Source organism: Hippopotamus amphibius, chromosome 14 (genome assembly GCF_030028045.1).
Source record: "Hippopotamus amphibius kiboko isolate mHipAmp2 chromosome 14, mHipAmp2.hap2, whole genome shotgun sequence".
NCBI lineage: Eukaryota > Metazoa > Chordata > Mammalia > Artiodactyla > Hippopotamidae > Hippopotamus > Hippopotamus amphibius.
This window is the reverse complement of record NC_080199.1, coordinates 15,836,034-15,851,951: the sequence shown is the minus strand read 5'-3', so window position 1 is coordinate 15,851,951 and position 15,918 is coordinate 15,836,034. Positions and strand designations below refer to the sequence as shown.

At 47.3% G+C, this 15,918-nt stretch overlaps 1 protein-coding gene across 4 annotated transcripts in view; it reads left to right on the top strand.

Moving 5' to 3' along the window:
• Positions 1 to 4,156: 4,156 nt before the first annotated feature.
• The window catches only part of LOC130835846 (ATP-binding cassette sub-family C member 4-like), a 154,527-nt gene continuing 142,765 nt past the window's right edge, over positions 4,157 to 15,918 (top strand). For all 4 annotated transcript variants that reach the window (XR_009049054.1, XM_057707710.1, XM_057707711.1 and 1 more), the window contains exons 1-3: positions 4,157 to 4,639; positions 9,951 to 10,061; positions 10,602 to 10,722. Coding sequence is in view for 3 of the 4 variants with exons in the window: in XM_057707710.1 (XP_057563693.1) it covers positions 4,566 to 4,639; positions 9,951 to 10,061; positions 10,602 to 10,722 (306 nt within the window). In the remaining variant the exon portion in view is untranslated. The remainder of the gene's footprint in view (positions 4,640 to 9,950; positions 10,062 to 10,601; positions 10,723 to 15,918) is intronic.

Here is a 15,918-nt window from a genome sequence, read left to right as displayed (position 1 = left end):
CTCTGATTCATTGGCCTGTCGTGTGGCGAGCAGAGTGAACTTGGACTTGGACTTGGTAATACTTACAGTGCTTTTTATCTCTAGCATTTCTTTTTGGTTCTTTCTTAGAATCTCCATCTCTCTGCTTACATTGCCCATCTGTTCTTGCATGCTGTCTACTTTATCCATTAGAGCCCTTGGTATATTCATCACAGTTGCTTTTAAATTCCTGGTCTGATGATTCCAACATCCCTGCCACGCTGGTTCTGAGGCATGCTCTGTCTCTTGAGAGAGAATTTTTTTTTTTTTTGGTTTTTGGTGTACCTTGTAACTTTTTCTTGATATGCAGACATGGTGTCCTGGGTTAAAGGAGCTGCTGTCACAAGGCCTTAGTAATGAGGTGGTGAGGTGTGAGGGCCGGCAGTTCCCATGGTTGGGTCTCAACCCCTCAGTGAGCCTCTGCCTCTGGACTGTGAACGTCACAAGTGCTTCTCATTTTTTTCTGCCCCCACCCCTTCTCCTATTTGGGACAGAATGGCTAGAGACAGCTGGAGTTGGGGATTTCTCTTCCCCCAGATCAGTTACGATCAATTAATACCTCAGCAGATTAGACTCTGGTTAACTAATTTTCCCAAGAGCAAGCCTTGTTAAGACTGAGTGCTCTGGTCTATTTCAAATTGGCTACTTTCCCCTCCCCCAGCAGGAGGCCTGAGGGGACTTTTCTCTGGTATTTACTGCAGGATCCGAGGTGGAGCCCCTGGGTCACAATATTGTGGGTCCCCTTCCATAACTGGGTCCCCCCAGAGGTTTTTTTAAAATTAATTAATTATTCAATTTTTATTTATTGGCTGCATTGGGTCTCATTGCTGCGCAAGGGCTTTCTCTAGTTGCAGGCGAGTGGGGCCTACTCTGTTGCAGTGGGAGGGCTTCTCATTGCAGACCACAGGCTCTGGGCACAAGCTTCAGGAGTAGTGACATGTGGGTTCAATAGTTGTGGCTCACAGGCCCTAGAGCACAGGCTCAGTAGTTGTGGTGCACAGGCTTAGTTGCTCCGTGGCATGTGGGATCTTCCTGGCCCAGGAATCGAACCCATGTCCCCTGCATTGACAGGCAGATACTAAACCACTGCACCACCAGGGAAGTGCCCCCCCCCCCCCAGAGTTTTTAACTCTCAGATTGTTCACACTGAGCCTCCAGCAATTTGTCAGTTATAGTTCTGGGTTTCCTCCCCAAGTACAGACTCCCCTGGTGGTTTTTGCTCTGAGTCTCTGGTCCAGGAAGCCTCGATGTCCTCTATTCACCTGTGGGCCTCCCTGTCTCAGGGGTGGCAGTTTGCCTAGTGTCCTCCCCTCTCTTACAGATGCAAGAGGTCTCTCTTCCTCTCTTTTAATTAAAAAAAGAAAAAAAGCCAAACAGAAACAACAACAACAAAACTACACTCAAGTTATGTTATCCAATACCATGGATTTTTTTTTGTTTGTTTTTACTTGTTTGACTTTTGTTTTGCTCCCAGATTTGCACAAGACTGGTTCCTTTTTGATTCTCATGTTTTAGCTCAAGCCTCTCCTCTGAGCAGCCTTCTTGCCTACTGTCGACTTAAAAAAAAATGCACAATGTGAGAGTTATGACTTACGTGTTATTTGGGGCAACATGAGGACTGCAGCCCAGGAGACAGCATCCCAGAAAGCTCTGAGAAACTGTTCCAAAGAGGTGGGCATGGCGGTGGGGGTGGGGGAAGTCAGTATATATGTAATCTTGGTGAAGGAGGAGTACATGCAATCAAACACATATTTTTGTAGAGCATTTCTGCCAGTCAGAGGAGCAGACGTCCGTGCGTGGATTTAGTGCTTTTCTAAATGTGAGGAGATGGAAGGACTGGCTCACAAAATCAGCTCCTGAAAACATCTAACCATCTGAAGACCTGTTCTGTTGTTTTTCCAAAGCACACAGTGCCTCATTCCTGATCTCCATCCTGAATTGCCTTCAGGGGATGTTGAAGGTCAGCAGCTGCAGCAGCACATGTGACTTAATCCTTGTAGAGGTAGATGGCAAGTGCCCATGGCAAGTGCCAATTTAGAGTTGACACCACGCAATTTAAATGAGGGTTTGCTGGCCATCTCCAGACACTCTCACTTCCTATTTATTTTCTACATAGTCCTCATCAAACCAAGATATCTTGATTCTTCATTTACTTGTTTATTGTCTATCTCCCACTACTTGAATGTAAACACCGTGAAAAGATAAACCTTACATGCCTTATTTACCATTAATTCCGGGTGCTTTGATGGGTATTTGATGTATGGTAGGTGTTCAAAAAGCACTTGTTTAAAAAGGATTCATGATTTATTTAATCATTTTGCTATTGTTGAACTTGGAAGTTAGGATGTTTCTAAATTCTATTATAACATAATAAGCACTGCTCTTAGAAATATTTGTACATAAATAAATCTGTATATAAATAGTTGTCTATAACTGACTTTTTTGGCCTTCATATTCTTGTAAGTGGAAATCCTATTGAGTCAAAGAAGATGAGCATTTTTAAGGATCTTAATAAATATTGTCAAATTATTTTCTGAAAGGGCTATTCTAATTTATATTTTACCAATAGTATATGAAAATGCTTATCACACTTTGCCTTCATTAGCATGGGGTATTGTTTTTTTTAAGAACTTTTATTGAGATATAATTGACATACAATAAATTGTATATATTTAAAGTGTACAATTTGATATTCTTTTTCTTATTAGTAATGTATATATGGCAATCCCAATCCCCCAATTTAAAGTGTTGCTAATTTAATAGGTGAGAATGAATGTATTTGTATATTTATATTACTTTATTATTTGTATTATTTTGCTGCAGCTTCCATTTTACCTATTCTTTTTCTAGATACTGTCCTTAATTCTCATCTTTCTCATCTACAAAATAGGGATGATACCTTCTTGAATAGGGCATTGTTACAGTCAAAAGTGAGGTAAGGTCCCCAGAAATCTGCATATGCATTCTTTAACATATGCCACTGTTATCTGTCTAGACCTTGACCACATGATGAGAGAAATCATATGGCAGACTCTCTCTCCCCAAATTCCTCTTTCCCAATCTAAGAGGGCAAGCCAAAAGCTCACAGAAGTCCCCATTCCCCACAATGCAACATGGGAGAGGCCAAAAGACATCTCACATGTTGCAGAGATCCCCAGTGACAGCATGCATTCATCTTCCAAAATCATTTGAGCTCTTCTAATCTTTTGTTACCTTTCTTTAAGTCTCGCAGTTCTATACACATAATGTGAGCTACACCCTGCTGTTGTCCAGGATCAAATGTTTGGCTGCTGGTTGGGTTGTCCAACCCAAGTTCTTGTGCTGATGCACAGTGAGGCTAAACTGAAATGCTGCAGTTCTGAGCAGAGAAAGGTTTATCACAAGGGCCAAGTAAGGAGTACAGGAGGCTCATGCTCCAAAGATTAGAACTTCCCAGTGGATTTCAGGGGAGGTTTTTTAAAGGCAAGTGGAGGGGGAGAGTCCAGGGTACCTGATCAGCCCGTGCACTATTATTCTCTGACTGGTTGATGTGGAGGCACAGGGTGATGTAACAGGGGTCCTCATCATTAAGCCTTAGGTTCCAGCTGATCCTGGTCATCATGCAGCTAACTTCTTCCACCTGGTGGCGGTTTTAGCATTTGTAAAACAGCTCAGGAGTGTGCATCAGACACTGTTATCAACAACCTTCAGGGACGAACTAAAGGTGCTGTGACTGCTGTACGGCTGATCTATTGTTTAAAGTTTTTTTGTTATTACATGTTCACATTCTTTCAATCATTAATTCTTGAACCAGGCTTTTGTGACTCAGGGAGGCCTGAGAGACTAAAGGTTTTCTACAAACAAGAAGCAGGAAGAGGACTTGAGGTGGGGGTGGGGTCTGTCCCAGGAAGGCCCCATAGGGTCCTGCTTGATTACAGCTGGAGAACCTCCCACAGCACCCTTGATTGGTCCTGATGAGGGCAGGGTTCCCAGAGGGCGGGCTGTTAATGCCTTCTGCCAGCTTTCTCCAGGTCTTCCCTGCAGCCCACCGGGAGCTTCTGAGCAGAAGAGGCGGGCAGAGTCTGAGCCTCTCCTCTTCATCTCCTGGGTGGGTGCCTGGGCTCAGAGCAGGAACTTCAGAGTTTGCAGCCAGTTGGGATCCTCCCAGCCGAGTTGGTTGTGCTAAGCAGTCTGACTACCTGCGTCCATCAGAGAGCTGGTGGCCTTGCCTCCCACCTACATGCTGCTCCTGGAAGCTTCTGCCTGTCTGCTTCCTCCTGCAGCCCCACATGCGGAGTGCTACTTCTCCCACAGCTGTGACAGCAACGCATAGCAGGCGCCCCAGAGGCGACCCCAGGAGACTGAGCAGTCCGGGGAGGCGGGGACCCGGCGGACGCTGGGTGCTCCACTCCCATTAGCAGGTGGTTCTCAGGCTCCCGTTCAGCGCACAGGCGAGGCGCCCGGGTCTCCTGCAGCCCCGCCGGTGCCTCCAGGAGTAGCGGGATCGGCCCCGCGGCAAGAGCAGCCACCAGGCTGGTTAGCACCCATGCCCTGCCCCGACAGGCAAGATGCTGCCACTGCACCCGGAGTTGAAGCCCAACCCGCTGCAGGACGCAAACCTCTGCTCGCGCCTGTTCTTTTGGTGAGCGCCCCGCCCGACCTGCCTTGGACGCGTGCCTGCCTCTGCCTGCGCCTCCCGGGGACCCAGGGGCCGGGCGAGGGAGCGCCCTCCGCCGCGGAAGGAGCCTCCTCGCCGGCCGCGTGTTCCCCTCTCCGCCTGGGCACGCGGGGCGGGAGGGAGCAGGGCTGGGTCAGGGAGCCTGGGAGCTGGTGGCGGAGGTACCTGGGCTTCCTGGCGGCTCGCAGCCCCGCCAGCCTCCAGACCCAGAGAGCGGGAGGAGTGGCGGGAGCCGGAGACAGGGAGGCCGCCCAGGGGGACTCGCCGCGCAGCGGGAGAATGGACTGGACATCCCCACACCCTACCCTTATCAGGCTTCCCCCCACCGCGGAGGAATTCGCAGTTCTGAGCTAAAGCTGCACGTTTTACCCCTAAGCAAGCAGCTTATGAACAGCTTCCTTTATCTAAAGAGTGCCCTGGGCCATTGCAGTCTTTCAACAATGTCCCCATAGTTTCCAATATTCCTTATGTGACAGCTGAGTTCCAGCTGCACTGGGCTCCCTCTGTCCATGTGGCTGTGACCATATCTTTCTTTCTCTCCTTCCCTCTCTCCCTGTGCATTTTCCACTGTATGTCCTGGTACCTAGTTGTGACAAATTTCACGTGGGTAAAAAAACACTTGCTTTTTATTTAATGAGTGGGGACATTATTCTTGAATATGTTTTACTTTAGCCTGAGAGACACAGCCACGACTCCACTGGAGTATGGATTTGACTAGCCCTTTTCCCTGTTTCAAATATCTACACCTCTGCCTTTGAGAACCACTCTGGGGATGGGGTCTTTGAAGACTGTGGGGGTCTTATCCGGATTTCTAGCCTTTGAAGCAGCGGTGCACAGTCCTGCCCTGGAGTCATTTGGTCCTGAAACCACTGAAGGGTCTCCCACCCAGGAGGAAACACAGGTTAAAAATGACTCAGAGAGGTGAAGCTCTTAAACAAAATTTTCCATCCAGTAGCTGGGACTACTAACTAGGTGGGCCTGTACCTCTGGGCTTTAATCACACCTGGGTGATTGCTAGATCTTTTGTTTCTGGACCCTAACCCATTCATCTTTCCCACAAATTCTAATATTTCCTTCTTTTATGGGGCAGCCCAGGGGATCTCCACGGGATGGGAGCTCCTATGCTTGTTTTGATGGTGGTGTATTCAGTGTGTGTAGCTACATCATTTGGCCATTTGGTGGTCCTTAAGGAAAGAGGGACCTAGAAGATGGAATATGGGTATGATTACCACAAATAATACCAAAGTGGGCAACTGTCTCCTTAAATTCAGGCAGGGCAAGGAACTGTCCAAGCACATTCTGTTTGTGAACTTTCAAAAATGTGTGTGCATGGAAATGGGAGGGTGAGGACTTCTTATCGATTTTGGTAGGCACCCATTTCCAGTTTTCATGCTGGAGCAGGAGGAGCTATTACCTCTTATTTTACAGCTGAAGGCACTGAAGCCTAGACGTTGCCTACCATCACATAGCTAGTAAGTGGTGGAACAGGATCCCAAACCAGGCAGTCTGGCTCCTGAACCTGTGTTTGCTGTGTAGGTAACTGATGTACTTGTCACCGAACTGGTCATCTGAACTCATGCCAGGGTCCTAGCCCAGGCTAAGACCCCTTATCTTTTTTTAAAATTAATTAATTAATTTATGGCTGTGTTGGATCTTTTTTACTACGTGAGGGCTTTCTCTAGTTGTCGTGAGCAGGGGCTACCCTTAGTTGCGATGTGCGGGCTTCTCATTGTGGTTTCTCTCGTTGTGGAGCACAGATTCCAGGTGCACAGGCTTCAGTAATTGCAGCACGTGGGCTCAGTAGTTGTGGCTCGCAGGCTCTAAAGCACAGGCTCAGTAGTTGTGGCATACAGGCTTAGTTGCTCCGAGCCATGTGGGATCTTTCTGGACCAGGGATTGAACCCCTGTCCCCTGCATTGGCAGGCGGATTCTTAACAACTTCACCACCAGGGAAGTCCCAAGACCGCTTATCTTGACTGGGGAGGTTCTTTTTCCACAGCCATTAACTAAACCAATGTTGAAACTGGAAGAGCACCATCTTTATTCAATGGCCAAAGAATAGAGAAGCAGGAGCTTAGTTCACAAATCAACTTTTCAACGCAGTTTGGGCTGAGCCACTGTATGTGTGGGAGGGTGGAGGTAAAAGGGAGGGTATTGAGTCAAGAGAGGGAGGAATATTCATGACTTTTCTAAGAACAGATGTGTGGTTTGGACCTAAAACTGAGGCAGCCCTCCTTTTCAGTCCCTGTATGGGCCCCTCAGTTTGTTGTCATGGCCATTGTCAACTGTCCTGGCACTGGTTGGGGGTGTCATTTAGCTGCTAATATATCACAGGGAGCGCATAATGAGGTTCAAGGTCTACTGGCGGTTAGGTCTCCTGCCATCTTGGGCCTGGCTGGTTCTAACCAGGTCTTATTTTTCTCTTTGCAGCTTCCTGCTTTTATGGTTGAGCCTGAGACTCAGATAAGAGCCAGTGGTTTCCATTCAAGAGAGGGACAGGGGTAAAATTCTGGGGCAACCGCCTTGTAACAGCTCCTCCCTTTTTACTGCTCCTCGTTCTTGAGGGACACTGAAGGGGCGAAGGTCGGTCTTCTGAAACTGCTTCCTGCTGAGCACGGGTGTGGTCATATGTTGGGTGAGAGGAGCAGAATTTTTCCTGATTCAACTAAAATAAGTCTGTCATCTGTCTGGAGTCCCAGTTGCTCATACCCCTGGGTAAGGACCATGTGCAGTTTGATTGCCTCAGGTCTCCAAGAGATGAAACTAATGAGGCAGTTGAGGATACAGCGACCACAGAGCACGAGAAGGGGAGTAACTGTAAGGGATCCTAAGAATCCAGAAGCCCAGGGAAGCTGGAGATCGTCCTTTTGATACTGTCCCAAATTTGTTCAGTCAGGCCCTTCTTGTTCCGGGTACAATGTAGCCAGGCAGCCTTCTCTAACAGTCAGGTTGCACTGTCTTCTATTTGACCACTCACGTTAACATAGAAACAACAGAAATTTTTTCCAAGGGCACCACCACCTCCTTGATCAGCCAGCAGGTAAGTGAGAGCTGTGCAGTGGTTGAGGCTCATGTGGGCCAGAGGGTACAGTGAAGATTGTATGATTCTAAAGTTGGACCCGGGTTCTCTAGTTCTCCAGGCCACTGTGCTAGTGACTTCTGTTATAGTTACAGTGTTATAAATTGTTCCCCGTGCTGAGCTCCCCAAGGATGCTACAAGGGTGACCACTCCTGCTGGTACCAGTCCAGCTCCCCTCCTGACTAGATGAATGACCTCCTGTGGTTGGGAGGTGGGGTGGGTGTCATTAAAACCTGGATGTAACCTGGGTTGGGTAGGCACCACTTGCAAGCCAGTGTCCACCGGTATAGTTTTCTTGGAGGCAGTTTATGGCCCAACCGTGGGTGGTCCTTGCCACAGGGGCCCCAAGGAACCAATACCCCTCAGGGACACACATCGTCTTTGCGTTTTCTTGAGTCGTGTTTAGGCTGATGGTGGTGCCCTTCCATCAGGGTGCTGGCTCCATAGGCCAGGCCCCTCTGGGTTTGGTGTGGTCCTGTTCCCAGAGCCCTTAGGCATGGGGACTGTGTAGTCGGCCATGCCTGTGTGTGGGGAGCTCATATCGGAAAGGTTGCTTTGTCCCCCAGAAAACAGGGATATGACTGAGACATGCACCTTTGCTGAGGTGGGGTGGCAGTGGGAGCAACCTGATGTCCCTGGGCAGAAGCATGGGCGTGGAGGAATTAAACTGTGACTGGTGATGCTGTCAGCTGTGAGTGGAGTCCCCTGAAAGTATGGAGGGGCTGTATTTATTCCCTGACTGAGGCTAATGGTGGCAGACCCAACAGTTCATAAAATTCCAGCCCTTTTGAATGTCTGGTGTTACATTTTTTTTATTGGAGTATAATTGCTTTACAATGTTGTGTTAGTTTCTGCTATACAACAAAGTGCATCAGCCATATGTATACATATATCCCCTCCCTCTTGGACCTCCCTCCCACGCCACCCCTCCATCCCACCCACCTAGGTCATCACAGAGCACGGAGCTGAGCTCCCTCTGCTTTATAACATGTTCCCTCTAGCTATCTATTTTACACATGGTAGTATATATATGTCACTCCTAATCTCCCAATTTGTCCAACCATCCGTGTCCCGCTTTGTCTGTCCGTTCTCTGCATCTATGTCTCTGTTCCTGCCCTGGAAATAGGTTCATGTGTACCATTTTTCTAGATTTCACGTATATGTATTAATATGCGTTGTTTGTTTTTCTCTTTCTGACTTAACTTCATTTTGTATGACAGGCTCTAGGTCCATCCACATCTCTACAAATGATCCAGCTTCTTTCCTTTTTATGGCTGAATAATATTTGATTCTGTATTTGTACCACATCTTCTTTATCCATCTATCAATGGACATTTAGGTTGTTTCCATGTCCTGACTATTGTAAATAGTGCTACAGTGAACATTGGGGTACGTGTGTCTTTTTGCATTATGGTTTCCTCAAGGCATATGCCCAGTAGTGGGATTTCTGGGTCACATTTTAAAAGAGATTAATCTGCCCAGAAGTGATAACAGGGAGGACCATAAGAAGAATCAACTGTACATTTTAGTTGGGAAGGTGTTAGTTATCTTTGGGACTTCTCTTCGGAAGGTTGGGGTCAGAAAGAGGCTTGCATGAGTGTCCTGGCTGAGGGGAGTCTGACAGGGCTGTAAGGAGGTCAGAGTGCAGAGCCTGTTTGACTCAAGGGTGTTGTATCTGTGAGGTGATTCCTAGTAAAATTTCCTTTGTATTGACAGGTGATCTAAGCAGATGTTGAGACCACAAGGTTGCAACTGCTTTGAGATTGACTGGAGGTATCCCTGAGTCTGATACAGTTCAGAAAATTGAAGTCCTCAGTGATACAGGAACCTACCTGCAGCCTTACCCACAGTGGCCATTCAGCTCTATTCTGGATGCCTTTATTTTGATTTCTAAATGTATTTTTCCTTAATAATTAAAGCAGATGTACAATGTATGTTCAGTAGGCCACAAACAGACTGTTTTAGTTAAGTTATATCATGTATAAGTCAGAGTGACTTCCCTATACCTTGATATATGTGTGTGTGTGTGTGTGTGTAAGCACATACCTAATTTTCCCCCAATATCTCTGTTTATCTCTGTATATTTAAAAAGTACACTTTTTTTTTTTTTTTTAACAAAGCCTGTGAATGTAGGATTCTAATTAGACAGAGACATATAGTTTGGATATATGTCAGCCTCCTTTTAATTTTTAACAGGTGGCTAAATCCGTTGTTTAAAATTGGCCACAAGCGGAGATTAGAAGAAGATGACATGTTCTCAGTGCTTCCGGAAGATCGCTCCAGGCACCTTGGAGAAGAGCTGCAAGGGTGAGCAGCAGGCAGAGAGGAGAAGGGGAAGGAGGAGTGAGAATTTCTCCGTGTGGCTCACGGTTTGGAGTGGGTTTCGCCTCCTCCGGGCTCTTCTGGAGCCTCCTTCCCCTGACACTGCACGCTCACCCCCCTCAGGCTGAGCCCGGGCTTAGCCCACTTTGGAGGCTGGGGGCCCCGTGTTTGCTGTGCAATGTGGAGGGAGCCAGCAGCCCAGGCCCTGGACGCTGAGCTCTGTCCCCGGAAGTGGTGTCCCTGGAGGAGGCTGTCTGCCTTCTTGGGCTGCTCTTGGTGCTGTGACTCCAGCAGAGCTTGGCAGGAACTTGTTTCCCGAGACTGGGACTCTTCCCTTCAAAGCCTGTTTTCCTGGTGCTTCAGGGTCTGCAGGGTTCATCTTTCAGGAGCCCTGCAAGCAATTAGCCAGCCTTTACGGGGCAGCCACACAGCACCCTGTAGTAAAGGCTTATCCTCCACTCTGTCACCTCCCCCATTTTGCTTCTGGAGGGGCTGTTCTTTACTGTGCTTTGTTTCTCATCACAGGTACTGGGACCAAGAAGTTTTGAGAGCCAAGGAAGATGCACGGGAGCCTTCTTTAATGAAAGCAATCATAAAGTGTTACTGGAAATCCTACTTAGTTTCGGGAATTTTTACATTTCTTGAGGTAAAAGCTGTTACACACAGTGCATTGCTTTTCAGTGTATGTGGATCAGCACTGAGATGGATGGGACGGGTGGGAGAGAGGCCAGTGGTTTAAAGTTTGAGGAGGAAACATGTCTAAGAAACATAGCTCAGCAGTTGTATTTCTCTTTAGAATGGGCACATATGTAAAGGACTGAACTTCTGGGGGATTACTGTTTTTCTTTTAACTGATTAAAACCTGGTGTCGTGAAAGGGTGGCCCTGAAAAGGAAAGACATTTTATATTATGTTAGGATGTTCCTGGTGCTCAGTTGAAATGCTGGGTGATCTTTGACCAAAAGAAGATCCTACAACCTCAAGAAATATGTGCCCTGTGGTTTGGAGGAAGTACATTTGGACTAGAGCCCAGAACGACATAAGATATTTTAGAGCCGCTCAGCAAATAATTAACTTGACCAGGTCACATTGATAAATGCTTTCCAGAGGAACAGAACCTGGGGCCCTGTGTCTGGGCTGGAGCTGCCCAGAGCTCCCGAGAGCAGACCCTTTCTCAGGCTGCCCCCTTCCTCGTGGGCTGGGCACTGAGAGCCAAAGCGCCCTGTGTGAGAAGCTCCAGCTTCACCATGAATTGTGGAGACTTTGTGCACCACCCCAGGCTTGATTCTGTCCCTGGCTGTGGGTGTGGATTGCTGGTTGAAGGCAGAGTCTTGTTAGCCTGGCATTTGCAGAGGGTGTAGGAGGAGATGTGAAGGAGAAAACCTAAGGCAGAAAGCCATGAGGTTAGTGACCTCCATGACCCTGAAGGTTCTGGGTCAAGATCCCCCAGTGAGACAGTTCCACCTGGAGGCACAGGGCCAGTCAGCCTCCCTGTTGTGGCTGCGGCTGCTGGAGGGAAGCTGCAAACCCACCTGGGTGGCTCGTGCTCTCTGGGGCACCTTAGTGCTGCCTTAGGGACATGGGCGGCCTGTGAGCATGTAAGAGCAGCAGGGTTAGAAGATGCAGTCACTGTGAAAGAGTTGTTGTAGATGCAGAATATGGTGAGTTGTCATAAGCACTTTTTGTTGGGGGTGAGGTGGGTGGACCGGGTGGTTTGCAGGTGGGAGGCGTGGCTCTTGTGTAAAAGGCTCTGTTGTCCTGAAGGGCACTGTGGGCAGCAGGCAGCTGGGTAGGTGAAGTCTGCCCCACACAACTGGAGAAACCAGAGAATCTGTCAGCTCACAGATGACTGAATAGTCCTGGGAGACTGAGTTCTCATTGATGACAAAAGTGGGTTGGCCATTGTGCCAGAGGGTGGGGACAGGTATATGGGGGAGAGCGCCACCTTTGAGAGAGCTCTGACCACATAGAAACTGCTTTGGCCTTGTGAAGGGCAGGGGGAGATGCAAACGTGTGGGACTTACTCGGGGGTGGGAGAGGGTGCATGAGCCCCTCAGGCTGTCGCAGCTTCTTTGACCTGTGTACAGCTGGCCCAATGATGGTGTTTCTACACAGTCACAATAAGTCTTCATTTGAAATACACAGGCGGCAAGTGGGTGTGGCCTGTGTGTGCGGGATTTCCTGACCTCACTGAGCAGAGTGCTCATGAATTCTGCTTGTCGGGAAACCCTGGGGCCTCTGTGTGTGCCTGTGGCTCATGCCAGGTGCCTGGTTGGATGAGTGGCCTCTGGGTTTAGTGTTGAATCATATCCTGAAGCAGGCCTTTCTCTGCTGTCCCTGGTTCTGTAGTTTCTCTTTGGTACCAGATGCTGAAGAAGCTGAAGGCAGGTGAATCTCAAAGAATGGCCCATGTGGCTGGGTTTGAACTGAGTTACTGTTTTTTTTTCTTGTTCTGGGCTGTCAGCTCCTTGGGTGGGGTCACTCAACCTCGGATGGATCCCATCCTAATATGAGCTGCGGGTCTTTGCTGTGGCAGCTTATGGGAGAAGCAGACACAGAGGGAGAGGCCACAGGAACTGGGGTCCTTCATGAGAGAGATCGACCCCACTGAGGTGCTGGGAGCATTGATTCTTAAGCTGTCCAGTCCCAGGAATACTTCCTGCTGGGGGTCCAGGAAGGTCAGGCCTGGGAGCTATGTAAGGCGGCAACTGGCAGAGCCCTGGACCCTCTTTCAAAAGCTTGGTTGTTGGGTGGTCATGGCAGAAAAGTGGGGAGTAGAGGACCAGGTGAACATGGGGGCTTATCTCATTAGTAACACTAGAAGTACTAGTAGTAGTACTAGATAGTTAAATAATTGATTGTGTGAAGCAAATTCCCATGTTATGACCTTCTATCTATGCTGCTTGCTGGTCTTTGTATTTTACATAGGGGAAGATCTATACTCAGTCCAAGATTCTCTAAAATATAAACACATCTCCTTTGTGGCCTCCAGCCTTCTTTTAATTCCTCGTGCACAGAATGTCTCATGGATCATCCACAATTCCCAAGCAGCATGCTGTGACCACCCACAGTGCAGACAGGGCCTCCCTGGCACTACTAGCACCTGTGGGAAGAGACAGGTGATGCCAGTCCAGGGCCAGGCTTTTGGGGGTTAGGATTTCAATGTATGAGAATTAAGGAATGACTGTAATGCTCAGAGAAACAAGCACCAGGCTGATGTTGAACGTGGAGCTCTTGCAGGCCAACCCTAGTTAGAACAGAACAGCCAGAGAGTTCCCAGCACACCTGGCCCCTGTGTGCACCTCCATGGGGACCGCGGGTGGGGAGGACAGGTCACTGCCTGTCTAGAGCCCTTAGAGTGGAGAGGAGGATCCTGAGGTCTCTGACTGGGCCAGAGACACAGAGGCCACCTCCCCAGGTCATCAGGGCCTTTTCTCTGAGAGACGAGGTCTCCACCTGCTGGTGTGTAAGTGGGGTGACCTCAGAGAGTCAGTATGGGGTCTCCTGGTCCCTTCCCCTGAGTGGGGAGGAGTGGCCAGGGATTATGCCCTATTCCTGTGACCCTTAGAAATGGCCTGGCCTTGCCTGGTCACTTGGCTTTTGTCCAAGACCACTTTTGCTGATTGTCTCTGGTCCAGGTGGAGGCTGTAGGAAGGCATATGTTTGTGTAAATCTTCACTTTGGAACTTATCTGAGGGGAGGAGGTAAACAGAATCCTCTGAGTTCCACAGTGGGCTTTGTGTCTCAACTTGGGGCTGGTTCCCTGAGAGCTGTACTGGGCTTTTGCATTTATTTTCCAGTGCTTTCTTCCAAGTGTCCCTCAGTTTCGCTCAACCCAGGAGGCTGAGGAGTGTCTACTGGTGGCAAAGATACTGTGGGCCAAGAGCAACCACTGAGGACCATACAGCAAGGGAGAGAGGGAGGGAGCACTGAGCAAAGCAGACAAGGACCTGCAGAGCAGACCTGCTGTGTGCACCCTGCTGGGTCTTAAGTGCATAGCATTAGCCATTAGATATTAGTAATATCCACAGTGATGACCTTGAGTCATAAATGAGGTGATGCTTTTCAATCCATTTCCTTTCTTTTTTTTTTAAAGCATATGTAAGTTTTTATTGTAACATTAAAATAATTTTTAAAAATTGAAGTATGATTGACATACAATGTTATATTGACTTCAGGTGTACAACATAGTGATTCAATATTTTTATATATTACAAAATGATTACCATGATGATTCTGGTTACCATCTGATACCATACAAAATTATCCCAATATTGTTGAGTATGTTCCCCACGTTGTACATTACGTTCTGTGACTTATTTATTTTATAACTGGAAGTCTGTACCTCCTAATCTCCCTTGCCTATTTCACTCGTTCCCCCCAAATCCATTTTCTTTAAGAAGTCAGGGAAGTAAGTGATTCCTTTTTAAAAGATTCCATTCATAATGGTTAAAATTTTTAGCAATTTGCTTAAAGTGAAACTTTTAATTACTGTCTAGAAAACTTGGCTTTTATACATCACTTGTCTCAAGAATTCTTGTTTTGCCATGATGGCCTGTGAGCAGCAATGAGTTTTCCAAGCCCTTTGTGAAATCAGCCTCTGCCATTAAGAGTAGAATAGGTCTCTTCCCAGGACTTTTGATAGTAAAAGTGATCCTAGCTTACACTTGTTTTTATGCTGGTTCCAGAGCACTTTGAGCTGTTGTAGCTCATTCATTTGTACCAGAATTTCTCCAAGGTAAACAAGGCAGATATTTCCACAGATAAGGATCTAGAGGTGCAGGAAGGCACCCAATGGGCTTGGGTCATGTGACTTGCAGGAGGTTGACCTAGTTTCTGAAGCAAAACATTTTGATTCCTGGGCCAGTGTTCTTTGCATTCTGTCCTGATGCTTCCTCGCCTGCCACAGCCTCCACTGAAGCATCAGAGACAAGAGTACGTGTTTTTTCTGACAATAGCTCTTTTCTCCTCTGGCATCTGCTTCCTGTAGTATATTTTTCTGTAGCTGCTTACGAACATTTCAAAAATACAAAATTAGAATAGGATTGAAGGGTAGCAGAATGTGTCAACCCAGAATATGACTCTCTGTGAGAAAGATCATTTTGAGTTGATTCCTTTTTTGCAGAAATAGACACAGGAGAAGCTCTGAAGACAGGGAGAAGTTACCCTTCTGTGAGGGACATTTACATTGATAAAAGAAATGTCCATTTGTAAGGGTGTCTCCCTCTCTCTACCAGAAGGAGAAGGATGGCTCTGTATCACAGAGGAATCCTGTCAATGGAGAAGTCTTCAGGAAGACTTAAATCTGCATAACAAATCCAACCCTACTCTAGTTTAAACTGCTTTTCTTCTTAACCTCTCCTAAGTGTCCCCCACTTTCTTTTGTCTTTAGCTGGAGATGGGATTTAAGGTGGTGGCTTGAGCCATCTCAGGGAGTTACTCAGTTTTTCTGGGTATTTCCCATGTATACCAGAGATATACATATTTATAAACTTCTGTTTGATTTTATCTTGTTATTCTGTTATTTATTACAGGAAGTGTCAGCTAAGAACTGAGAATGGTACAGGGAAATGAGCCCCTGTGTAATCCTAAGGCAGCTTCAGTAATTGCCAACTCAGGAGCAGTCTTGATTCATCTGAACCCCTACTCGCTCTTACTTCCCAAGGTTATTTTGAAGCAGTTCCTAGGCATCACATCATTTTTATCTATAAATATTTTACCATGTATCTTTAAAAGATATGTAATCTTCCCCCTAAATAATCCTAATCCTACTGTTATGCATAAACATTAACTTTAATATCATCAGTATCTAGCCAGTGCTCTCAGTTGTCTTTTCCCCCCTT